The sequence below is a fragment of the Callospermophilus lateralis genome, chromosome 3 (assembly GCF_048772815.1).
Source record: "Callospermophilus lateralis isolate mCalLat2 chromosome 3, mCalLat2.hap1, whole genome shotgun sequence".
Classification (NCBI taxonomy): Eukaryota; Metazoa; Chordata; class Mammalia; order Rodentia; family Sciuridae; genus Callospermophilus; species Callospermophilus lateralis.
Window position 1 is genome coordinate 81060151 of NC_135307.1, and position 27717 is coordinate 81087867.

General features: G+C 41.5%; 1 protein-coding gene across 1 annotated transcript in view; it reads right to left on the reverse strand.

Moving 5' to 3' along the window:
• The window catches only part of Ryr3 (ryanodine receptor 3), a 359038-nt gene that overhangs the window by 260019 nt on the left and 71302 nt on the right, over positions 1 to 27717 (reverse strand). The window contains exons 6-12 of the mRNA XM_076849384.2: positions 26104 to 26216; positions 25113 to 25212; positions 22386 to 22479; positions 19444 to 19518; positions 17177 to 17333; positions 4772 to 4945; positions 1197 to 1318 (exon numbers count right to left, since the gene is read on the reverse strand). Of these exons, the coding sequence (XP_076705499.2) occupies positions 1197 to 1318; positions 4772 to 4945; positions 17177 to 17333; positions 19444 to 19518; positions 22386 to 22479; positions 25113 to 25212; positions 26104 to 26216 (835 nt within the window). The remainder of the gene's footprint in view (positions 1 to 1196; positions 1319 to 4771; positions 4946 to 17176; positions 17334 to 19443; positions 19519 to 22385; positions 22480 to 25112; positions 25213 to 26103; positions 26217 to 27717) is intronic.

Here is a 27717-nt window from a genome sequence, read left to right on the forward strand (position 1 = left end):
CCCTGGAGGACCATAAAAATATGATTTGCTGTATCTTATTTCCAGGGTGTCTGATTCAATAGGTTCTGAGGTCAAATCTGAGAATTTGCATTTTTAACAAGCTTGCAGGGTTGTTGTGCTGGGCCAGGCACATACTTTTAAGAACCTGTAGGAGATACCAAAGCAGAAAGATAGAAGGAACCTGAACCCCCAAAGCTGGGCTGCTTATTTTTCCTAAACCACCTCTACTCTATAATTATTTAAAAGAGAAGCTGGGCATGGTGGTGCACATCTCTAATTCTAGAGACTTGGGAGGCCAAGGCAGGAGGATTGCAAGTTCAAATCCAATCTAAGCAACTTATATTGACCTTGACTCAATATAAAAAATAAAAAGGACTGGGGATGTTGCTTCACAGTTCAGTACCTCTAGGTTCAATATTGGTACCAAAAGAGAGAGAGGGAGAGAGGGAGGGAGGGAGGAAGGAATTTATTCTGCATTACATCAGCAGCTCAGCCTATGCCCTTACTACAGTAATTTGGTCTGCAGTTTCAACTACAAAAAAAAAAAGAAAATATATTTAAGAAGTTCTTTTTCATGCCAATTCACACATGTAATTTACAACCTCTTGGCTTCAGAGATATTTTCCTACAACAGAAGAATAGTTGGAAACACTGCACTGTTTGCAGCACAATTGGTTTCTTACAGAAGTTGGTGAGAATTGAGTTCCCTTTTGGCAGCACCATTTAGGCTGGAGGCATTGCCATCCAGGCAGCCAGTTCAGACACTTTTCTCATTTAAGCCTCAGCCGTATTTGGACAACCCAGGATTTTCACTGCAGATCTACTTTGGTCCCAACCATAGCAACAATTTGAGTGATGTAGAGACCCTTTCTAAATAGCACAAAGGAGCAGATTGATTTCTATTCTCTCCTTCCTTCTGTACACACGGATACAAAAGGGATGTAAAGCTCTCCAGCTCTTTTCCCTTAATGTTCCTTCAAACACGTTGTCTATTCATTCCATCAATCTGAATAACGAATGGGACTGGGTGTTTGTTGGGCAAAGAGTAAAGTTGGTTAAAGGTCACCTGCCTACATGAAAAATAAATTTCAGTCCTAAGCTCTCTAGTAAGACTCTTTGTTGGTGTTGAGCTATTTCCTGGAAAAACTCCTCGTGGGTGGATGGGGTTGGAAGAGAAAGGGCAGGAGCGGACATACCTGACGAACTGGCTGAATAAAGCCGTCGTGTTCCGGATGATCCGAGCAGCCTGGGACTCCTCACGCTGGCATCTCTGCAGTGTTAGTCCGTCATCCATGTGGCCTTCCTGATGGAGGATGACCTATTCACAGGGCAAGGGAAGCAAGCCTCAGTTAGGCATTACTCCAAGCTGGGCAGTCAACATTTTCTACAGTGTTTCCTTCTTATTCCTTCCCCCAACCAAGTTCCCCTGGGTTCATTTTGAAAACGGGACATTAACAAAGTTATTTCACCCACATGCCCTGTTACTGACATGTGAATCATTCCTGAGATGTGGGGCTTTGATGAAAATGAAATTTTATGTGCCACCAAGGTATGAGTTACAATAAAGTCCTTGGGCCTACATGGCCAATTTTAAAGGGTGAAAACATACTTTATAGTACATTTTTCTCTTAAAATGAACAGAGAACTTTACCCTTGAAAAATGGGAAAACTCACTCTGTTCAGGGCTTTTTCCTCCAGAGATAAGTTGGGGAAGAACAAAGACAATTTAAAATAAACTCTCTCCTGGGGTCAGATTTGGATTTCTCTACTGAAGGACAGTTACACTGGGTTAGTTAATTATAGAATTGAGGAAATCAGTTCAAGATGGTAGCCGGGTTCTCATGGAGACTAGAGAGGGGATTGCAAAGCATGGGCTCTGATATCAGGCAACCTTACTTCTAGTCCTGCTCTGCTACTTGCCAGCTGTTTAACTTTGGGCAAGTTACTTACACTGCAAATGGACTTGCTCTAGGGGGTTGTTTGGAGATTTAGACAACTTTCATGTAAATCATTTGGCATGGTTCCTATAACATGATAGATGCTCAAGAAATGCTTGTTAAAAGAGGTAATATATTATGGATATCTGGTTATATAGAAGCTAAGTTTACTTATTGATCATCAAGGAAATAACACAGATTTTAGAGCGGATATAGCACCATTTTGGTGAGGGGGTAACTCTTTCCATAAAAATGATCTAGCATGTGCAGATGTTAAGTAGGATGGTTCTATCCTGATTCAATTCCTGGATAGAGTCTCCTCTGGTTGGAAGTGGAGAGAGACCATTTGTGGGTCCTCGAAATCAGTCTTTGTGTCATTATGATTTAAATGTGAGGCTCCCAAAAGTATATGTAGGAGTTTTGGTCTCTGTCATTTTTAGCATAAGGAACAACTTATTTTTCTTTCCATGAGAAAATCTTTTTATTATTTTGAAGGCATGTCCTACTATAATCAAGTCTTATAAGAAGTGGAATACAGAGTCATACAAGTTTCTATTCATTTTTGAAAAAAGGCTTTTCATTCCATCTACAATTGCAGCTTAAGCCTTAGCACTAGACACAACCCCCCGTTAGGAAACTTTGTCAGAACTTCATGGAAACTGGTGAACAATACCAAGTTTAGATTTAATAATATAATGCCACCATATTTACTTTGGCCTGAGTCCCAGATTTCTGGTCCCAAAAGACCAAAATTCTTACGTTTTACTTGTTCAGATCACATATTTTAACTGGCCAGCCAAACCAGAAAGTAATGAGAACTGGGAGAAATGGAGAGATTAGAATGTTTGGTATTTTGTCCCCTATTGATCTCAGCAGCCTGGTTCACAAGTTCCTTTTCCTCATGGAGAAATCCCACACCCAGAGGTAGAGAGAAGTCCAAGGTGGGAAAGGGAAAGGGGTGTTTCCCTTAAAGTTAGCTACCATTTGTTTGCTCTTTCATTTTGTTTGTTCTCTTTAGTTTTTCTAGGCTCCTGTGTTGTCCATTTTATATAATTCTTATGCAGATTTGGACATCCTCTGCATTTTTAGAGGGGAAACTTAACCTGTTCCTTAGGAAATAAAGCAGTGCATTCCTGTCAGGGACCAAGTAATAGGACAACACGTAGAGGTTCTCCCAAATTCTTTCTGCTTGTTCTGCAGCAAGTCAAATCTACAAGCAGGGACAGGCACAATAAACCAACAATGCAACTTGGGATCTCTCCATTTGGATAGTCCTTGCAGTTTTCCTCTCCTACCCAGAATCATAAGATCTACATAGTCCACTCTTTAAATGTTGTCATTGCCTTAGGAAGTTTGAAAAACTATAAAGGCAGTAAACAACATGTACTCTATAGAGGATTCCGATACATGTCAGACCCCACCCCATTCTCTACCAGCCTATTTTCAGTTTGCCCTTATTCCCAGGGTTTAGCTCTCACTCCTGGGGTGTGGCTCCTCTGGGATTCAGCTGAATGCCTACTCTGTTTTTCAGGGCCATTCTAACTTGGGATACCCTGAGCCCCAATTTCCATCTCCCTAGTACTGCCATACCATCAACATCTCTGCTTTGCTGTTCCCCTTGGCATCTATAGCTTCTGTTTGCTCTCTTGGCTTCGTACTCCATTCGTGGTAAACTTAGGATAATTTCAGGCTCGTGTTTCTCTAGTGCCCCCTATTCTGAAATGTTGACTCTGCAGTTTCAGAGCTTTGATGGACCCTACATCTAATCTGTCCTTCCAGGGCAATAGAGCTAACGTGAGACCACCATTCCCTATACTACGAATCAGCAAATATACAGAGCAGAAAAGATGAAGGTAGATTCACCCTGGTGCATTGTGTGATCATACAAATTTCTTTGTATTTTACCTAGACTTTGTAGTTGTTTTTAGAAGGTTGAGATCATACAAGCTAGTCTGTGTAACCTATTATTTATTCTATATTCTGTCTCTTAATTTTCCCTTTTCTGGATATTTACCTGGTATGTTTTGATTTATACAAGGGTGAAATATCACCTTATGGGTTATTAACAACATCCTTTTGTATTATAACCATCATTCTGGAAACTTCTGACATTACCATATTAGGATGATAGACCCAAACTACAATGTACAGTGCCTCCTAGAATTTTGGAACTCTTTGATCATCCAAACTCATCTTTTGAAAGGGTTTTCCATGCAAAAAGAATCACTCCTTTGGCATTCATTCTCTAGTTCCTAATAACAAAAACACTACTATAGCAATTGACTTTCTGGTAAAAGATTCTTCATGTATTTTAGCTAGTTTCCAACTGCGGCAGGTTGATGGGTCACCCAAATCTGCATATACCTCTAGGCATAACATCGTTCCACAAAAACTCTGCCTTCTTCGTGTAGGTTCCTATGGGCTTGTCATTACGCACTCTGCACTTGTTCCGTAGACTATTCAATCTCCGTATCAGGAAAATTGCATAATAACTCCATTATCCACTTAAATGAAGGAAGCAATGATGTGGATAATCCCCAAAGAGCAAAACTACTAAAAAGTCATTTAGATGAGGTTTTAGAGTAAGTTAAACATATCCTACCCCTCCTCACAGATTTTCCGTGTAATGAACTTATTTTTTAGTTGAATATGGGTTTAAAGTAACCAAGACTGATGTACTATAGGAACTGTGTATAACTGATCAAGGAATCACCCTTTAGAATAGTCAGAAATGAAGCACAATTATGTCCACCTGATCCTCAGAGTAACTTCTAGTGCCCAGTTTCTCCCAATTCAGTGCCAAATAATTGTAGACTGGCTTTCTGACTCTTTACCTTTCTTTTCAGAGGTCCTAGGCGGGATGTTTTGGCATCTTGTGCTTTGTAGGTGACCCACAGACCGCTGGCTATGTGCTGGACAAAGCAGACGGAATCCCCATATTTGATTTCTGGAACTCCCATGCCTTCCATATCTCGCTTTTGACTGGAATCGAATTTCTCCTTGATTTCCTATTCATACAAAAAAAAAAAAGAAAAAATTTAAAAAGAAAAAAAAACAACAACACAGGCAGGCTTGATTAAATAGAAACTCAATATATAAAACTAATTACTTATGCAGAATTTTTAAGCCAAAAAGCGATTACCAAAATAATTATGACATGCCTGTCTAAGCCAGGATCTCAGAAAGGCTTGCTTCCCTTATCTGCTGTTAATTGTACATCAATGGATTTCATGTTTTGGCGACTTCAGTGATTGTTTAAATTTGTGGAAAAGGAGGCTGTTGGTAGGTTCCTTCTTCTGATTTTACATAATCTTCCATGATATTTTCCACTTTCCTCATGCTGATTTAGGTACCTTAATGAATAACCCTTTCCTGGCCAATTAACATAGTTTCAGCAATTGATCTTCCTTAAGTTTAATGGTTATCTTACAAAACTACCTTGCCTCAGGGACTTTATCTGTTCATATTATATATTTTTCTAAAGAAAAAAAATTCAACAGAGAAAGAAGACTCTTTGGGCAGGCAGGGGGTACTACTGTGCCTTTACCTAACAGTAATTTGCACATTAGTGTCCCTAGGGTTATGTCATGGTTTGGGACTAAATGTTCCCGAAAGGCCAAGTGTTGAAGGCTTGGTTGCCAGTCTGTGGCTCTGTGGGGCGATGGTGGGGCCTAGGGGAAGGAACTTGGGTCACTGGGGAAGAGTCTCTTCTTTGCTCTCTTTATGCTTCCTGACTACCATGAGGTCATCAGCTTTGTCCATCACGCGTTCCCTGCCCTGATATTCTGCCTCAACGTAAGCCCAAAAGCAACAGGACCAGCTGACCATATGCCGAATCCTCTGAATCCTCTGAAACTGTGAACCAAAATAAATCTTTTAAGTCAGTTTTTCTCAGATATTCACTATCAGTGATGAAAAATTAACACAGGGCTGCCACAGTTGTGCTTTTTTGTATATAGTCAGTGGGTTTCATTCTTCAATTTCTGCTAGTTCACAATGGAAAATGGAGTTGTGGCATTTTAGGTAACCACTTGGTGGCAACCTGAAGTGCCTATCACAAGAGCATGTCATGAAGGAGCTCCCTGGTGCACAGTAACTTTCCCCTTCTTCATCAATCAGGGCCTCTGTGGCTCTATTCTGAATGACTCTATTCTATTTCCCTTTCTTTTCTACATCTTGCGTTAAATTGCTCATTTGTAAAAGCTATTAACTAGGCATCATGTTGAATTTTTTATAGAAAAAAAATGCAGCTTGCTGTTCCCTTTGCAATGACATTCCACTCTTAATGATAGAACAATAGCAGCAAATATATTAAGCCCTTCCCCTGCTCAGCGCACTCTTCTAAGTTCTATACACGTACAGGCATTAACTCTTCATAACAAGGACTCTGATGTGGCTACAAATATTGTCCCCGTTCTACAGATGAGAAGTTAACCTAAGTCTCTCCAGGACTAATGCTGGGATTTAGAGCAAGAGTCAAGTGTCAGAGTTTGTACTTTTCCACACTGCTCTCAACTCCTACTCACTCTTCAAAACCCTGCTCAGATGTCACCTTCTCTATGAAAACAGAAGAGTTACTCTCTTCTGCTGTATTCCCCAGAAATAGCCTCATTCCTCTACTGAGCACTTAGCACATCATAATGTCAATGTGTTTGTTTATATAACACTTTCTTTTTGTCAGGCTATGAAAGAATCAGGACAATTAATTTTGATTTCTTAATGCAGAGAACTCAATACCTATCAGTACCTAACAAACAGAGAGGATGGATATATATATGTATGAATGTAAATGTATAGTTTTTTTTTCTTCTACATGTATTTCCTTTGCACTTTGGTGCATTTCTTCTCCTTCAGGCCTTCAGAAAAGCAAAATTCGTTGTTTCATATACATTTACAGTACCATTTTGAGCAGCATTAATATTTTATAACAGAATTCTTTATTTTAAATGTGTGTGCTGAAACATTGCCTGGATTGTTAAATATGATTTTTTATTTCTCAAAATGAACACATACAGAGGACAGAGCTCCATTTTTTATAACAAACTTATCAATGAGAAAATAGAAGTTGGTAATTTAGGACTTCCTTTATGCGCAATTGGTCAAGAATGCATTTATTCTACCAAACAATGGATACCTGATTTTTGTCTCAGAAATACCCACAGCTCTATAGACATCCAAGCCAGTGATAGGATCTACAAGATGCCAACATTATTATGTCTAGCCTGGTTTTCCAATTATAGCCAATGCAGTGAAGTAAAAATAACACACACTATGACTGTTTAAAAATAAATAATTACATTGCCATCACTCTCTGATAGCTCCTAGTTAAAACAATGCATATTCACAAACTATCAATGAATGATTACTTCACTTATCTTCTCACTTTTTTTTTTAACTTACTTTCTTAAGTATGGTTTTGTCAAAAGTCAATAAGTACCAAGATCTTTTTTTCCAAGGTAAGTGAAATAAAGGGGTCATTTTTCTCTATAGAACACAGTGTCCCTCTGTATCTTTGCTTTTACAAAACATCATCTCCCAAAGCTCTGTAGTAGCCACTGCAGTGGTCACTTCTAACTTAAGTAGCAGTAACAACAAAAACTAAACCATAAGACAAAATCAACACTAAAAATAACTAAGTCTGTCCTACACAACAACAATGATGAATCAGCAAGGGAACATAAAAGGTCAGTGATAGAGAAGCCTGATCTGATTGACAGCAGGTTGGTGATTTCCTTCTGACTGGAGCATAAACCAGGGTTTCTCTCAGATTTTACGTCAGTATGGCTCCAGGTGTAGTTGCACTAGTGCTAGAAATGGGACCTTCCTAAAGAATACAGCTAAACCCATCACTTCCTTTCAACAACTTCCAAGTTCTTTTGGAACATGATTCTCACTTCCAAAGTTCTTACTGGGCTTTAACCCAATTGGACCATAGTGGTGATGACAATACTATTTTGCAGAGCTGGGGATCAAACCCATGGCTTCATGCATTCTTAGTAAGCACTACACCATTGAGCTCCATCCCCAATCTTGAGCATTTACCCGAGTGTTCCAAATGTTTCCTTTCTTTGAACATTTATTGACATTGCTGGTTGGCCCCCAATCTCATCTGTACATCTATGCATCTGTAAATTTTTCTGTGTATCTTTAAAACTTTTCCGGCTAGGGAGAGCCAGCCCTTCCTGGGGCAACCCGATTCTTAGAGACAGCAAAGGGCTTAGATGCGTATCTTTGATGTGCAAACGAAACAAGCCACAGCCAGACCTCTACCTGGCCCACACACCTTGGGAGACCCTATTGCTCTGCCTTCAGCATCCCAAGGTCAGGTACCAGATAGTAGATAGGGACCACCTCTACAGCTTAGGAACCTCTGCAATTATTCCAACTAGCATATCCTAAACCACTGACCCGTCTTGCCCTGCTCATTGGAATCCAAAGGCAACAACCTAGGCTGTCTCCTTGCGCCTCTTGATCTGTGTTGACCTGTCCTTCCACATGGCCCCGTGTAGAGTAGCCTCATGTTGCTAGGGCCTATGAGAACAACAAGGTTTCTTTCCTGGAGCCTCTCCTGTCTTCTGTGCCGGCATGTGACTGACAACTGCATTAAAAACACAGGACCACATCCCATCCATCATACATTCCCTATCTCCAAAACTGAAGGACACCTTGGCACCTCTTGATGTCATGGCCTTGTAGACCCTGCAGGTACTACATTTCCTGGGGTCAGCCAACTCCTAAAGAGAGTGACAGATTCACCTGAGAGTATACATCTCACAGGAAAGCCAATTGGGCCTGTTCCTCCAGGCCACCATCCCAGGCCCTAACCAGCACGTGGCTAGGTCCAAGACAACTGCTCTCCCCCTGTGCTCCACAGCTTGCTGAAATTATTCAGCTCATTAATCCTGCCTATCCCACTTCTCTCCATGGGAACCACAGAAAGATTCTTTCTCACTTTCCCCTTGCTCCCTCTGCCTTCTGACTGATCTCGGCCCCGTGTGGTATGGCATGTCCTTTTGGGAACTGCGAGTGACAAATTATTTCTTTAATACCAACCATCTCCTAAACTATGTGTTTTGTCACTCCCGAGTCTTTATAAAGTCACCTATTAAAGCGAGTGTGAAACCTTTGCTGGCCCTTCAGCTGTCCCCTCCCAAATTGAAAACTCAGAGCGCAGCACTGGTATTTGTCTTTGCATTTCACTCAGCGCTCTGTTTGAATTAGGTTTGCAAATCAGTTTTTGTTGTTGTTGTTTTATTGTTCTGCAGGCATTTGATTTGTGTATCTGTTTATCTCCATCAGCTTTGCCTATATTAGGGGATGAGCTGACGCTGGGAAGGAATAGGCTACTTGGCCTAATATGTGTTGAAGAGCAATGATCATTATGTTCTGCCTCTATTGACAGCTCATTAAGGAAATGCTCAAGAGTACATCGTAACTGTCATGTTAGCATTTAGCTTAGATGATCAAGTTGCTACTCTTCCGACTGGCTTAGGACTGCTTGAAGGACAGAGAGGGGAGTCAGGCCTAGCATTTACCCGATGCCTCGTTTGAGCCAGGTATTATGCTAAGTCCTGTATGACGGCACAGTCTCACATGCATTTACCAAGGACCCGCAAAGCAATATGTACTATATAATTTTCTCTAAATCTTTCAATGGCCCTGATGTTTTTATTACCGTTTTATAGATGACAAAACAGGTATGTAGAGTTTCAACAAATTTCTCAAACCCACATGGTTAGCAAAAAATGGAATAGAATACAAAACCAGATATGATTCCAAAGTCCATTTGTCATTTTAATAGATTTGAAATAGTTACTACTACCATTAACAGAGTTAAGTAATTAACTGTGTTAATGTTTTAATTGTTTATAGCTATTAGAAAGAAAAAATTAAAGATACATAGTATTACCTTATGAAGAAAATGAATGGGTTCATTCAAGCTTGAGTTGTTAGATTAATGAGTCAATAATTAGAATAAGGTGATAAGGTTTGTATTCAAAGTACAAAATGAAACAAAGGGAAGGGATGGGGAAGGGGAATAGGAAAGACAGTAAAATGAATCAGACATAAAGTTCCTGTGTTCATATATGAATACATGACCAATGTAACTCCACATCGTGTACAATCACAAGAATGGGAAGTTATACTCCATGTATATATGTCAAAATACACTTCCATGATTATCTAAGAAGAATAAAAATTTTAAAAAAATACAACTGTAGCTTGTGAGATAGAACAATTTTGCTAGGGAACATAGGAATGGTCTTATATATCTAATGTGCGCTCAGATAGGAGAGAGGAGAAAAAGGTCTATTATTCTGCTTTTCATTACTATAACAAAGTATCTGAAGCTGGGTAACTTTATAAAGAAAACGTTTATTTAGCTCACAGTTTTGGGAGTTCAAGGGCCCACATCTGCTGATGTCCTTCTTGCTGGCAGAGTCCTAAGGTGATGGTGCAGGGCATCATTTGGCAAGGGACAGGGACTTATGTGTGTTTGTTCTCATCTCTTCCTCTTCTTAAGAAGCCATAAGGATTTAATCACGGGGGAATCCACCTCCATGTCCTTATTTAATCCCAAAGGCCCATCTTTGAACACCACAGTTAAACTGTATTTCCACCCTTTTAATACCTCACAATGGGGATTAAATTTTAACACACATGCCCTTGAGGGATACACTCAAATTATAGCCAAGCCTAGCAGAATAGGAAATATGGAAGGGGAAGCAGTCAAGTTAGATGAGCACAATGTGGCAAAGAGAATGGTTAAACCAAGAAGGACTCAAATAGAAGCTCTATTAGGCTGCTTCTCAGACTCACGAAGTTCACGCTCTTTCTGTGGGAAAAGACGACTTTAGACAAATGTCGTATCTTCTAAGAGACCAAGAGAATGTTACAAGAGCAAAAGCTCTTCCTAGTCCTATAGTAAAGAGCAAAGGACAACATCATCACAGCCACAGCAAGCCACCTGCTGAGTTGTGTTGAAGGCAGCATTTTGCTCCTCCCCCCCAAAAAAAATATCATTGTGGAGAATACCTTTTGGGAAAAACTAAGGTAGTTCATGGAAAGCCTTTGAGACACCAGGGTTGCAGCTTGGAAGAGCCATTTCAGCATCATTGTGAAGGATGACTGGCAGGAAACATGGCCAGAGTTTTAAGTTATGGCAACACTCCATAGGATGATGACCGGAAGATCCTAATTCATGCTTATTCATTAGAGTGAACACAATTAAACCACCTGGGTCCACAGAGGTCAAGAAACTATCTTTCCAGCACGGACTATAAGCATCCAAAAATGTTTCAGAGGAAAAGAAGGAAAGATGGGGCCCATTCACTACTGCCAGGTTGAGCCTTCAACAAAGTCCCAGTTAGCCCACTCTTTCCTAGGTGTCTCTGGAGAAAACTTGAGGAATCACCTATGGGCTCCTTTGTACACCAAAGTAGTCCCCTTCTGAATTTCTCATCAAGAAATTGAAATCTTCCTTTTGCCTTACACACTTACACACACACACACACACACACACACACACACACACACAGACACTGCAGACGCTCTTAGGAGCCTGGTAGGTTCTGGGACTGCTGCAAAGCTTCTTCTGTTGGGGGGAAGATGTGTGGGGCCTTCTGCTGTTGACAACCCGCTGCAGGTTCACCTGCCTCATTAGGCTAGGCACATTTTCTGAGCAGAGGCCATGCCACCATGTTGGGCTATTTTCTCCATATTTCTCACTTAATCCCCATACTACCACCTCCAAGTGGGCAACACAACACCCATCTAATGAGTAGGGAAAGAGCTTCACAAGTCATTTTCCTCATCTCACTTAATCCTCACCAAAATCCTTCAAGGCACACTTCTTTATCTTTTTTTTTTTTTTTTTTAATAAACAAAAAGGGACATTAAGACTGAAAAACAAATTGCAGTGCCCTGGTTCAAATCCAGGTTTCTTCCACTTCACAGCCCTTGGTTTTCCCTGATTGCTTCTCCATTCGGTTCGCTTAGAAAAACAGACTAGAGAAAGCACACCAATTTGAATTTTAAAGATCCTTCCTAGGTTTGATTTAAAGCAAAAGGGCAGTAAGTGGTGTTGGACCTAGACGTTTGGAACTTGGTCCCCGTTTCCTTCTCTCCCCTCCCCAGCTGATGATCCCTGTGAGGAAACAGGCAGAACAAGCAAGGATGGCCCCCAACCCGGCTTTGCTCCTGCAGCACTGTGTGCACACGCAGATGCACCAGGAGCCAGCTGCCTCCTCTGGGGCTGCTACAGGCAGCTGAGGTTGGAGGGCACGTGAAAGGCAGGTAGAAGCGTCATGCCTGGCCAAGAACACAATGCTGAGCACACAGCAGAGATTTGATAAATGTTTCCCAAATTCAATTTAATGTTTTTGCCATCAAGGAAAAATTTCCTCCAAGTGGAAACAGTGACAGCTCTACGCTCTTATGCAATGAAATGGGTAAAATTTGAGATTCCATCTCAGTCGTTTCCAGACTTACGGTATGGTCATTTGAAGCGGCCTTTTAAAGCACTTTTAGAGTGGCTATAAAATAAATGGCTTCATGTAATCAGGCCTGCTTTAACATTATTAATTCACCCTTCCATGAAAGGAATTTGCTGTTGTAAACTGCCATTGAGACATGACATCTAAATAGCATTGCCATGCCAGAGTAAATATTAAATCACATTACCTGACAATCCTTAGGGAACGGCCTTACAATGTCAAGAGCATGCAAAAATGACATGAAATCAAATTCATAGAAATTTGACTCGGATGTTCAAAACAAAATGAATCTCTCTCACTGAACATGTCCAGCGATCAGACTTCTACAGCAAAATGATTACACAACGATGACAGAACATTTCCACAAAGATGACGGAGGTGAAGGTGGAATGGATTCCACTCTGTGCTGCAGTGTATGGTCAGATTTAGGCATTCCTTCAGTTAGCAATTTTCAAACTTGCTACAGGTGCACATTGTGTAAGGTGCTGGCGTGTGTGTGTGTGCGCACACACACACACACACACACACACACACACACACGCAAGAATGGAGAGTCTGTAAGGTCCTTGTCAGGCAGAGCATCAGGCTGAGGGACAATGGCTATAACAGAAGCATGAACAGGTATCTTCCTATGGACATATGACACTTGTCTGGAAGCATGAGAAGGAGAGAAGGAACTCTCTAGTGGTGGTGGTGTGGAGCATTCTAGAGGCAAGTGGTAGGCAGAAATCACACGTTCAGTGACTGATAAATATTTAGTATGCTGGAGCTCAATACAACCCGGAGCAAGTGGGAAGAGACAGTGGTAGGGCAGGCAGAGGTCAGATATGAATGGATCTTTTAAGACAGACTACTGATGAAGTATAAATAGATTAAGAATTGTGTTCCAGGTCTGACAGAAGCACGTGAAGTCAAGGTCAGAGTTAGGCAACTCAGAAGCCACGCTGTGTCTCATCCAGTATCACTTTAAGAGTAAGGTTGTGGTGCCACACTGTAGATCATCCCAGACCTCCCTCTGACCAGCATCATCCTGCTTAAGGGAGGATAGGAGGATCTCCACCTAGATCACTTTCTGCCTGTTATAGCAGAATATATATATATATACACACACACACATATATATACATACACACACATATATATATATCCAAACACGATTGTATGTGTAGGTGAATATATATGTGTGATATATATTATGTATGTATATATATGTGATATGTGTGCATACACACACACACATTATATATATATATATATATATCCCCCTCCCATACACACACCCCAAGCCAGACTGGTGTCTGGATGTGGTCACCTTGCAGCAAGGCTCAATCACACCCCCATCTTTTCTGGCACACACAAGATTCCCAGGGGTACCAACTACCTTCCTTGTTAGGGCTGCTTGCTAAGAATGTTACTGTGCACTGGCAACTGTTCCATGGCCCCCAAATTAGTAGTCAAAGCTGTCATAGGCTAATGCAACCTGGCAGAAAATGTAGGGTGGGAAGCTTACTGTTACCAAAAGTCTCATGGCTCAGGTGACAGAGTGCCTTTCCAAAACACATGACTGAACCCAAATACTGCTCTTTCTGGGGGTCTCTTTTTCTGTATATCATATCCTTCAGCCTACAGAGAGAATGAGATCAACGTCCCACTTCCTTCCCAATTCCACCCACATAGGACACAGCTCACTGTCTCTACCTCTTACTCCCACTGAGTGGCCTGATTCCTGCACCACCACCCAGATCCTGGTATGTCATCTCAGACTGCTTTCTGTTGTCTATTTTGTCATCTAACAACTGTACCAGTCAGAAGATGGCAAGATGACTCAATGCCTTTGCATTATAGAAAAACAGTCCCCAACTCCTGTCCTTGGTTAGCTGGGATCCTCACTACTGTGTGGGGTCAGAGCAATGTTCACTCAAGATCTCCTGCAACTAGTGAGGCAAGAATTTCCTTACTAAAGGCCTGGAGAAATCAGGTACCTCCCCCACAGCAATGTGGATAATGTATGGCAGAGTTGTGTGTGCCCCACATGGTTTTTTTTTTCTTTTTTGTGTATAACTTCACAGTCTAAGATGCCAAATATTCCTTCCATATGACATCCCAAGGAAGCCCCAATTTCCTGTGGGAACACAGCCATATGTGCCCTGTTTGGAGCCTAGGTAATTTTACTTTCGATTCCTTTCAAATGGAAATGAGGGTAACTGGGCTGAGCACTACTGTACTGAGAGTTATTGAGAACTTCTAACAACGTGACTTCAGTGAAACGTGGGCACACTGCCAAGTGCACAGGACAATGTGACCCATGGGTGACTTTTACCTCCAGCTCTGGTATGCTGGTTGCCTCCATGGTACATGAGGACTTTCCAGCTATCAGCTGCTTGCCTCCAGATGCATGGAAATGGAGGGACTTGGGAGATAAGCAATGGGCCTTTTAGTGATCAATGCATTCAGAGGCCAGAAGTGGTGCCAGGTGGAAGGAGTGTTATGAGGATCCTGTGGTCCTTGTGAGTTTTTCTGGCTTTCCCCAGAGACTATGGCACAGTGCTGAGCCATGCTCTATAAGGCTAAGCCAAGAAATGAATGGGATGAAGGAGTTCCCTTGGAACAGGATCCTGCCAGCTGCTTGGGAGGCTGCCTGACTCCTCAGCTACAAGAGAAATGGTAAAGACCCTGCAGTTATCCAGTACATCTACAGTGGGGTGGGGAACCAGGGATGGAGTGCTCCAGTAAAGAAAGGCCAAGCTGGTGTTCTCACATAGGCACCTACGTGGTCATCAGCCATAATGAGTCATTTCTCCTTTTCCACCTACTTCCAGCTACTCTCACACCTCGATTCCACACCCCAGTTGCCTCTTAGGGGAGGATGAGATTCTGCCGGACTCTGGGCTTAAACTTTTCTGTGTTTTTTTTTTTTTTAAAAAAAAAACACTATACTGCATTAAACAACTTCCTGGAGCCCCAAATGTTGACTAAGTAGATATAAATTTGAATTTAAAATCCTACTTATGCTGGGAATCAAAAAAAAAAAGTATTGATTATAACGTGAAGGAGATATGCTCAAAAAACCATAATGAATTTAAGTAGTCCATAGGCCACTGGAAGAGGAGTAGATGGAAAGTGACATCAGAGGCGAGTTTAGGAAAATATGGGCAGGAGGTTCATATTCTTCAATGTTTTAAAAATAGGTGTAGGAAAAGTCTTATTCTAATGTAGGGCAATTTGGAGGGGAAAAAAAAACAACGCATATGCCAAAGAATTTCTCTGCTTAAAAGAACCAGAGAACAATAAAGGTGGAGGAAAGGGCTCTGTGCTCCTGCTTCAAAGAGGGCAGTTCTGAAAGACGGGTCTCTTCCCACACGCCAGGAAGCAGTAGTACCCCACAGAACATTCAGCCTTCAGTTTCACCCCAAGCCTGCATGAACAGAATCATCAATAAGCCTTCCCTGAAATCATGTTGAAAACAGAAATCAAATCTATTCTGGAAAAGAGCAAAGAAGAATGAAACAACAGATAAAGTTCCCAAAGGAGATTTTGAGGGTTCCTCTCAGAAGCACAGACTTTCTGATAACCGTGCACACGTTTGTACAGAGCCCTTCTTATGCTTGGATGGTCTTTCCAGAACAGTCATCAAGTGGCAGAGCATCCAACTGTCCATCAGAAGTTAGTGCAGCATGCAGTTCTGACTACCCAACTATATCCAGCCCTGAGTTATACAGAATAAAAACCTGGCTGAGCTTTAAAGTGAGAGGTTTTTGGGGGAAAAAAGAGATGTTTATAAACACATCAAATGGCAAAGCTGTTTGCTTGGGGTTGACCTCACTAGCATAGGATCCACTCTTATTGAAGGTTGGGGATGAGTAGGACGAAGTTAAGAGATTTGGGAGTGGAGGATACCATGAGAAAGAACGGAGAAGATACTAGAACTTTGTACAACTCAACCACAAGACCATGTCATATCCAGAATTATGTCTTTGAATCATTCCAATTTCTCTGAAATAACTTGCATGACTTAAGTAAATGTAGTTCTTTTTTCTTTGGTCCTGGGTATTGAACCTCAGGATGGGGGACTTAACCATTGAGCCACATCCTCAGCCCTTTTTATCTTTTATATTGAGACAGGGTCTCACTAAGTTGCTTAGGGCCTCATTAAATTGCCAAGGCTCACATTGTTCACTATTTTAAAAATACATGTAGGAAAAGTCTAATTCTAATGTAGGGCAATTTGGGGAAGAAAAACATATGCCAAAGAACAATAAAAATGGGAGGAATAGACTCAGTGTTCCTGCTTCAAAGAAGGGCAGTGCTCTTCCTGAGAACTTGCAATCCTCCTGCCTCAGCCTTCTGAGCTGCTGGGATTGCAGTTGTGAGTCACCATGCCTGGCAAGTAAATGTTCTGACACTCATGCCTCCATTTCTTTAGGGCAGTGAGACATATAACATAGAATTTATTAAAGCCAACATAGACTGCAGCATACAGCAGTGGTATTTCCATTAGTCCCTGAGAAACAACGTCTGTTCCTGTGATCCTTATGTTCTCTGGAGCTCTTACTCAAGGCTTTATCCTTCACTCACAGGCACATATTCCTCCAAAAACTCAATTCAAAACAGAAGAAAGTGATTAGTATAGGTCTGATTTCCAATTTTACTTTGCTTCAGCCTACTTCCTCATCAGGCAGAGTTTTACCTGGAGGTTTCTGATCATTCATTTAGAGAAGGGTCAAAATCCATTTCACAACTTACCTTTGATGCCCGGAAGGAGAAGGCTGTGGACTTGGTGTCCGACTTTCCCCGGTCTTGTAGCAGAAGGCCCTGGTCCTCCGTCAAAGCCAGGTAGTGCCCTGTGGTGAGATGCCGGAGTCGGAAAGCCTGGCCCCATCGGATATTACTGCCACTCCAGCTGGGAGGAGGAAGCAGATACAAAAATAAGTCCTTGTCAGTATTTGCCTTGTGCTTTCTTACACATGCCAGTGGACTTCTGCTCCGCTCTGAAGTTCATCATTAAAGGATATTGCACCAGACCTCCGCCTGGCCTAGGGTCTTATATGTGTCTTTGACTCAGCACTGTGCTCTTTCCTCTTAAAGACCTGACAAGGAACATGATCCTGAAGGCAGGTCAGTGGCTTAACATAACTGGAAGTCCCAAGTTGCCAATTTTCCCTTTACTCCACCGAAGAATCTTAATGCAAATAAGCACAAAAATAGATGGTAAGCTTGCCTTTTCAGGAAAATGTGTATCTGGGTAGGCAAAGCCTTTCCAAATGTGTTATCTGAACTCAAACATTTTACTACCACCAACAGTCCTATCTTCAAGAGAAATAGTCAAAAAAGAAACAAATGTGTGAGGCTTATCCCTCCCAGAGAGAGGTAGAAAATAAACAAGCACAATAGGTAAGCAAACACTGTGCTGTGCTAGAAGGAAATAAATTCTATGGAGAAAAGTCAAGTTGGATAAAGGGATTGAGATTGAGAAGATCCTGTGCTGAATGTAAATCTTTTCATGGTCCTTCACCAAAAGATCAGCTTTCAACCAAATTATGGCAGCTTGTCATGGAGAAAGTATCTGCCAAAAAACTAGGAACTCAAAATTCATCTTCTAAATTAGAATAAGGTGTGTTAAATTAGAACAAGATGTTTAAGAGATATATGTGTAAATATTTTTAAATTACTTTACACTTTGTCCAACATTTGGAGAATCAGTGGACCCAAATCACATATAAAAAATCTTAGATTCTTCATGTTTCGGTCCCTGGGACAATGAATTCACAACCATAACAAACACTGCATGTATGTCCCCATTTTGACTTATTTAAAAAGTCAGTTAATTGAGAAGGTCTACTATCCTGAGAAAAAGGGCATACTACCATTAGATTTTAACAGGACAAGAATGTAAATGCCCCAAGCTAGTTAACAAGTAGGCGGTTCTTAAAAAACAGTATTTCTTTTACACTAAATATGTGCCATTTGTCAATTATACCAAGTATCCTTTAAATCAGCAGTCTCCAACTGGTTTCTCAGTAAGAGTCTGAATGAATATGTGTGCATGTTCTGATATTTTCTTCTTATCTCCAGTGGATTATCTTGACGACCTCTGTGGAGGTATACATGCCTCATGAGAAAAACTTTTACTCTGAACATGTACTCAGGGAGATGCTGAACTGAGTGCTATAGAAAAAGGCAGAGAAGGGAAACCAGATGGTTTCTCTCATTCCCAGCAATTTCATTCTAGCCCAAGTTCCTACCTGCTCAGCAAAAGAAAGTCCCTGCTCTCAACTGGATTGGTCTTCAGCAGTCTGGAGTTTAGTGGACATGTTACTATAGTTTTAGCGAGCAGTTACTCAAGGTCAAGGCTGGAAAGTCAGCTTCCTGCCCCTTTCACCGGGGCACATTACCATATCTGAAAAGTTCTGGTTAAGCAATTTTCTTCATAGCTACATTTCCAGTGAAGTTTCTCTTACCCCATACCACAAGGCTATCTGTCTCTTTTTCATTTAAATCTAACTTTTTGCTGGAGTCCATAAATCTGGGAGGAGAGAGAAGACTATCTGGGTTCCAGAAAACAAATGGGAGAACTTTGATGGCTTTCAGTGACCATGTCTGAACTTGCCTTTCGTTACTTGGCTACCATAAGAGCAGCTGAGCCATCTCTCTGACAAAACGGTGGCCTTAGAAACCTTGTGAGTGGATTGTTCTTTAAAAACAAAGTCACGGGGGCTGGGGATGTGGCTCAAGCGGTAGCGCGCTCGCCTGGCGTGCGTGCGGCCCGGGTTCGATCCTCAGCACCACATACAAACAAAGATAACTAAAAAATAAATATTAAAATTCTCTCTTTCTCTCTCTCTACCTCTCTCTCTCTTAAAAAAAAAAAAAAAAAAAAAAAAAAAAAACAAAGTCACGGAAATTTCAGAGCTCAGTTGTGTACCAAGGACTTCTGGGAGTTTGCCAGGTGACATGGGGCAAATGAAATATTTGCGAGAAGGGACCACACTGGAAAAGCAGGCCTCCGTTACCTTATCCGAAGGGGTTCCACTCTCCACAGAGACCTGGCTCTGGTCCCAGCTCCCCCGGCTTCATAGAATACTCTCCTGTGAGCAGAGTTGGAGATCAGCACCAGGCGAGGAACAGCTCCCTGCAGAGGCTGCTGCTGCTCGGAACTGCTGCTGTCTAGGCTTTCCCAGTGTCAGCAAAATGCAAAGCAAGATTTAAAAGAAGGCATGCACACTTCCCAGTCTCCTAGGAGGGATTAAAAACTGCTTAAGGGGAGGGAACTGCTCACCAGTTCATGGATCACTAGGGTAAAGTAAAAAAGGGGACAAGAATATCTCCATTTCTGCAATAGGATCAAATTACCCCAGTCATATACCATGACACGAACACAGAATGCTCCAAGTATTTAGGGCTGAGCTCCATGATGTAGTTTTGTGTCTTTTATAAATGGATCTGTACTTTTAAAACACAGTTAAAACTGGAAGGATCCCTCAGGGGGAGGTAAAGTGGCTGACCCTAGGTCACAGGTGAGACAGCACAGGGGCTGGCCCTAGAGAACCCCCTACTCCTGACATCTGAGGGAGTCTTCAAATTCCATTCTTCCTACCTGGGACATTCTGGCAGGTTACTGAGGTTGAAACAACTTGTTCCTGTTCTCTAAAACAATTCCAAGGAGAGGAGTGAAGTGGGTGGTGAGCTGAGGTGCGTTTGAAAGGTTGGCTGACAGCTCAGCCTTAGCTTCAATAGGTTAAATGACTTATCCCAGGGTGTTTGACAAGCCAGAGGCAGAGCCGGGGATCAGAGCTCAGAATGTGATATTGTTGATCTTGGGTTTCCATGCTGGGAGTCTCTGTCTATTGAGCCTGACTGTTCCCATAGTGTAAGAGGGAATAAAAATGATTTCCTCTGGAGAGCCAGCACCACAGCATGCCTTCATGGATGCTGGGATTTCAGCATGTCCCCCATTTCCTGTTCCCTTATTCTCTCCCAGATTTCAGTGCGTCTGACCATCTGGCCAGATCTGAGGATTTTCCAGACAAAAGAAGATAAGGAAAAGGCCACTTATGTCACCCGGACATCAAATAAAACCAAAGTATTCCACTTTGATTGACACGTCAAACTCATACAAAACTTTAGCATACCCAATATCTGCTTACTTGCTTCAATCTCAACCCCTGTTTCCTTACAAAGGAAAGGGATAAGCCCTCTTATTTTCAACTGGTGTTTCTTTTTATAAAACAAATTAGAGTCCATGGAGTCGTAAGCTAAAGGTAGGCCACCTTCCCTCTCATCTCAGTCATGGAATGCATGTTGCTCCCTTAAGCCCATTTTGGAGGCTGCGCTCTAACTCTATCTCCTCACCCCTCCTTTCAAACACCTGCCCTGCCTTTCCTTTATAGTAGGGATGCTCACCAAATGACAACCTCTCCAAGCAGCCTAGTTTCTACCCAGGCTGTGGTTCTATGGGGTGGGGCAGGGTGTTGGGAGCTCATGGTCGAGTACTTCACTTTTCCCAAATTTCTATCCTTAAAAGTTGAACAGGAATGGGAAGAAGAACTAGTGAAGTTCTAGTGTATTCCATCTTAGATATAGATAACAGTAAAGCTCAACCACAAAACTTTAGTTATTTAGCTCCCTGCAAAACTTGATGTAGCAGACAGCAAATGAGCTATTGCACAGTCTCACTACCTAACACAAAAGGGAAAAAAAATCCTGCAACTGAATAGGCTTGCCTGACATTGCTCTGGGAGGGAGATTCTTAATTCTAAGGGAAATCAGGTCAACCGAACTTCCCTACTCAGAGATAACTATCAACAACTGGACCAGTGTTGGTGAGGCAGGGAGTGAATTAATCATGACTTTTGATATAGATCTGTGCTTTACGTGCTCTAAACACTGTTCTAGGTCACATCTGGTTCTCATGAAATGCTATTCAGAGGACACAGCAAGTAGAAGAGATTCAGAGGTATAAGGGATTCATATTGCCAACAGATAGCTTCTAAGAGGCACAGATATTACGTTCAAGTATAGCATTTCTGGGCTCCTTTAGTACAAATAAGGAATGAGCCCTGAAGGACAGCCAAAAGCTCTGGCTTCTAGGCTTCCATCTGAAATCAGTCAGTGTGGAGTCTGGCAGGAACCTGACCTAGACAATCTCCAAATTAGGAAGATTTGTGAGCCCATGTTTCCAATGAAAGAAAAGAAATGTGGTCAAGTTTCCCATAGGCATTATACAAAAAGAATTTGTTATCCCAAATTCAGTCTAATGTGGATCAGAAGTTTGATTAAAAAAAAATATCAGTTTAGTATTAAGACTTGAACTAGTATCTTGTATTATATAGGTTTGGATTTTTTAGATACACATCTGTCAAGGTTCAATGGGAGGACCAAAGAGAACATCAGTTCAGTGGCATCCTCTAGCCACCGCCCTTGCCCTTGCACCACCTCCCGCTGAATCCAGTTCCTATTGGACATTGACTTTGGGTTCCTCCAATGCTAGTTGGGAATAAGCAAAACTAAATCAACTAGCTCCACCTTAATTACTTAGCACATGGAAGGGGAAGAATAGAGATGATTTGCCTTTGAAGAACCCAGTGAATAATTTGTGTAAGCACACAGATTTACTAGGATGATTATCCCAATTTCCATCTCCAAAATGGGTGCTTTAGTCTCCAGTCAATGTAACCGGAAACTCCTTAGACTTGGGAGCACCTGAAGAAAAACGGCTTGGGAAGCATTATAGAATTGCTTGCCTAAGAAGGGTATGCACAGATAGCTCTTCTTGTGAGCAAATGCTACTATCCTGCCACTCCTATTTTGCAAACTGGAACTCATGGCTGTAGGAAGGCTTGCCAATTGAGCAACACCTGCAGAATTCATCTGCGGCCAAACACAAATGCAAAATCTTTAGTTTGGTCATCTGGGTCTGCCAGCAGGTAGGAGGAAGAGGCAGCTATTAGCTTACCTGTGCTGGGAATCATTCTGGTCTGTAGACGGTATCGTCAGACACTCGTCATGACCATGGAAAAGACGTACCACGTGTCCACCAAGCAGGTAGCCTGAAAAATGATCACATTCTACCATGAACTAATGGGAAGTTTAAAGAGAACACTATGTTTAAAAGGGTAAAATCATGCAGGTCTGTGCCAGTTACAGAACACACCAAGAGATGCATTTGGGAAATCATAAATTCCACGAATTCAGACCTCAGGCAGAAATAACAAGTCAAAACAACTCTAACACTGAAAGCTAAATAGAGAGTTTCAGAAATGAGCAAGTTCAACATAAAAAGGAAAGGTGAAAATAGTGTGTCAATTGATATCAATGAAAAACAAATGAAAATTGAAGTTGCTATTATGAGGAGGATAAGGATTTTCTAGTTACTTATTATGTAAATACACACAAAACCAAATTCCCAGATAAATTCGTACAATCTCAATGTCTAAGCTTTGTGGTAAAATCCAAATCACAGTCCTTGGAAAGAAAGAAAGGTGCTGTGAAGGGGGACAGCAAACTGCTGTAAAGAGCTGTCTTGAAAAATACGTTTAACAAATGTAGATCAAATCTGGATGGTACTCCTCAAGCACAAAGGCGGAAGCAGAAGTACTCTCTAGCATCTGTGGTAGACAAATGTAGATGGTGCTATCAAGAAGGACTAAGTTTTCAGAATAAAGGAATCACAATAATCATGGAGCTCAGATACTAAAAGGAAACAATGAACTTCAAGGACATGATCACCCAGTAGTCTTCAAATAAATTCGGAGCCTTAATCTAAAGAACATACAAGCAGGAGCGAGTCCCCAGTCTGAGTTGCTTTGCACAAAAAAGAAAAAAAGAAGGGTTTGTTATCCCTCTGAATTAAAAATACAACACCCCCTACCACCGAATTCTCCAGGCTACTCTGTTCTCAGGAGACACGTGGACTTAATATGCTCAATGTCTGATTCAGAATTTTAAGTCATATAATTAGATTACTTGGGGGGGCTGTCATGAACTATTTTGGGTGCTGAATTACAGTCATAGTAATGAGAAATCATGCCAGAGGGGGGAAAAACGGGTGTGTTCAGTGCATCTGGTACAGTGACAGTGTAATACTTGTTAGCTCAGGGTTTTTTGTTTTAATCTAGGCAAGGATTTCTTTGAACTTTAAAAAGATATACAGAAGTCTTTTCCCAATATTCCTATATCTTGTTGTACTAATATTTCCAGCTATATGTTTTTGCATTGAAAATAATTCATAAGGGAATTCTTAATTAATTTTATTTAGAAAATTAGCTCTCTCAGGGATCAAGTTCTTGATTAAACTCTCCCTCATCTCCTGAGGGTGAGGCCACTCCCTCTTAGGAGTTCATCATTAACAGTTTGTGGGCTCCTTCAATCAGCCCTATTCACCAGAGAAAACGGCAAGTGCTGGTTTAGGTTTTCTTAACTAAAACATGGTGCCACCGTCAGGAAAGACACATAATGAGGAGGATTGCTAATGCTCCTGAGGGATGAAGGGCATTTCTCAGTAGCGGATGCTCCAAGGGCATTTTCTGCAGAGCTGAATGGCACAAGCGATGAGCTACCCAGATTACCTCACCACAAAGGCACTCAGCACTTCTATGAGGACCTTTTTGACATGATTTGCAAATGCTACTTCATTAATCTCTATAAGCCCTCTGTTGAGACTGAGAGAATTTTATTCCTACATTGATAATGAAAAACTTAACATAGGATTGAGTCAAAACTTTGCAGGGGAAGATTGAAACCTGGGATTTCTCCTGACTGGAAGAGGAAGGTTGAGAATAGACTGAAGTTGGTGGGTTAACCCCAGCTGAATGCACCCTGCCTTTTCACTGTTTTCCACGTTTCCAAAGAGTTAAGAACTTGTCATTTCCCAGTTATGCAGCTTAGCTATGATGCCATCTAAAACTGGGGTATCACCTTGACAACTCTTATTTTTCTACTTTCAAACACAGCACTGACGGGCACTCCCAGTTTGAAACTTAGTAGGCGAAGGAAAAAAAAATAGGGTTAAAGTCTGTGATATAACTATTTTTAAAAATTCTGATCCTGCTGTAAAGTGCCAGAATGAAATGCAATAACCCACAGGTCATTCACATTTTATTATTCTGCTCAGCTGTGGTATTAACTACAAGTGAGCCAAGGCCAGTATGTTTATTATATAACCTGCAAGGTACATTGACTGCCTGGCTCAGGAAAGTAGGATACGAGAGCAAAGTGAGATGATGTTATTTCCAAGGAAAAAATAACATCCTGAGAAATTTTCACTGATTTTTAAATGGTCTTCCATAAGTTAAAGCAAATAACCAAAAACAGTTTTACTGCAGAGGAAGTTGTAAAGTATCACCTTCTTGGCAAAAGATCACTTCTAAAATAGAAGTTGCTGAGGTCTGTCTACCTGTAACTCATAACCATATATAAAAATGAAGATGTGGTGATTCAAGTCTGAATGCATACAGTGCTAAGCTAATGGTGGATTGAAAAATAAAGTCGGGATGCTCATGTAATCAGAAGGAAAGAAAAAAATCCATACAGACATCAGATAAATAAATTTATGTGAACTAAAACCATGCTACCTGTATATGAAGACATTCTGGTGGGAGCTGGGAAATGAAAAATGTCAATATATGCACACAAGAGAGATTGGCAGGCTCAGAGCTGACTGCGTACACACAAAAAAGCACACCTTCTTCGATGCTACTTCCTGAGCACGTAGGATGTACATTCCAGAGTGTTTGCATGAAGGAGGCATCCACTTGTATGTTACCATTTGATATCGAGAGATGCTGCAGCAGAAACAGAAATGAAACACTCTTTAAATCACCAGTCTAGTCCTGTCAGAGCAGCTCACCTACAATTTCAAGGATTAAATTAAACAGCCTATCTGTTATCTATTTTTTTCTACATAGCCTGTAGGAGATTTCTCCACCCAATCTAGAAGCAGCTTCAAAGTGGGATACTTTCTTTGGAGAAGAGGAAGTATTCAGCCTCAGAGGTGGCAGATAAGTTGACTTCATCCCTGGATTCCTGATTCAACGCGAAGTCACAAAATGTCTGTTCTCTGTAGGATAAGGAAACTCACAGATGGGAAAAAGAACTCCGGCATGTGGACAAGGCAAAGCGAAATCTGATAGGGTTGACTATGAAAAACTGTTGAGAAGCTTCAAACTTCTCTTTAGGCATCCCCATCCTCCACAAGGGGGCTGGTGTCAGTGATGTCTGCCTGGTTCTCGTCCCCGGCTGCGAGATCTCACCTGCATCTTCCACTTCTGCAGCACCCCAGGCTCTAACACATTTTAAATTTCCATTCTTTCTCCAACGATTGCTATTTTCCTGTACGACATTCTTTTTGATTTGTTCTCTACTGGGCAAAAGCTAAACCATGTGGTAAAATCATAGTCACGTAAACTCATGTCACGTTAACTCATGTGTGAATAATGCCTGGGACATGTTGGCAGAGTTTGCTGGACATAACACTAGAAACTCAAAGGGTAACTAACAGCTGAGTTCCAGGCCCCATGAGCACCTGATATGGGAGAGAAGTTTCCATTTCCCAAGTGTAATGTGAAGAGGCATCTTATCCTGCTCAACCTGCTGAGGCTCAATTTTCCTTGGCTCTCTACTCCTAAAGGGAAAAATTCCGGAATTGAAAAGCAGCTGTTGAAGGAGGTACTTACGAGGTATCTTTCAGAGGACACACTGACGAGGATTAGGTCATCGCCAATTCGAACCTTCTCGCCCTCTGACCTCTGTTTGGAAGCAGGATGTATGGTCCACCAACAGGCTTCTCCTACGTGAAGGCTCCCGAGTTAGTTGTTGCTTCCTGGAGGGCAGGGTCTCTCATTCTGTCCCTCACTCTCCTTCCTCCTGATGACAACCCTCAAACTCTCTCTTCCCCTACCTCAGACTTAAATTTCCATTAACCTGTAACCATTCCAGCTGGCCTCACATATTCCCTTGATTACACCTATCTTTCATGTCCAGAATGACAGGGTGTGGCAAAGAGTATTGGAGATCAGACCTCATAGAAGTTAGAGTACTTTCAAAGCATACAGAAAAATGCTTTCCCTTTTAAACCCAAGAATTTATTTCACTGGTATACTACACACTTAGACACTTTTATCTTTGCCCCCCACCTTTTATGAAATACTATTAAAACATTAGAAAAGTTTTTTTTTTTTTTTTTGGTACCAGGGATTGAACCCAGGGGTGCTTAAGAGCTACTGAGCCATATCCCCAGCCTTTTAAAAAGTCTTTTATTTTAAGACAGGGCCTCAATAAGTTGCTTAGGGCCTTGCTAATTATCTGAGGTTTGAATTTGAGATCCTCCCATCTCACAGCCTCCCCAAGATGCTGGGATTACAGGCATGTTTCACCATGCTCAGCAGAAAAGGGATTTCATAAAGGCTTAAACCTTTAAGGACTAAGACAACAGATAACAAGGCCAAAGCAAGGAAGAGAAATTGTTAGAAAAAGAAAAGCAGATAGATGCTTTTATCCAAGAGAAAGCAAACACCCAAGTCTTTGAGTAAGAAATAGAGAAGAAACCACCAGTGAATAAATATATAGCCTATATTTTTCAGAAAAAATCTCTGGGAGTGGAGATAAAATTTACTTGCGAAGGAAGGAGCTAAAGATGGGTTGAAAAAGGGAGGGCTGGCTGAAAGCTTCAAAGGACATCCAATCCCCAGGTCCCTTCCCTGTTCTGCACAGCTGACTTTTCTCCTTCTCCTTGCTACAAGAGAATTCTAGTCAATCAAATGGCAAACTACCAAGGATCTGGCCTTGGAAATACCAGGCACATCAGAGGAGGAAGCGGAGTCCTGCTGAGGATGGAGTAATTGAAACTTTACACTTGATTAGTAAAAGCCCACCTCTTCTTTTCTGCTTCTACCTCTCAGCTTCCAGAGTGCCCGCTGCAAAGCGGAACACCCCAGCTCTGCCGCCCAGAGTTGAAGATTAATTTTTAGGGAAGCCAAACTATTTAAGATAAAAAATACTGTGGGCTGAGGATCTCCCACGAAAGGCCCAGGTCTCTACCACACTACAAGAGCGAGGCTCAGAAGATGCCAAGCTACAGTGGGCTTCCAGGCGACTTCTGCTGTCTTTACCTGAACAGGAGGGAAGATCACGGATCACCAGAAACCTGAGCCAAGTCCCCAATACAAAATGACAGGAACAAAGCAGAAAGGGGGCAAGGCTGGAGGAAATAATGAAAAAAAGAACTTTATAAAATCTTACAGTTAATAATATCAGAGAGGTAAGAGGAAAGCACTACTTTTCTCTGAAGA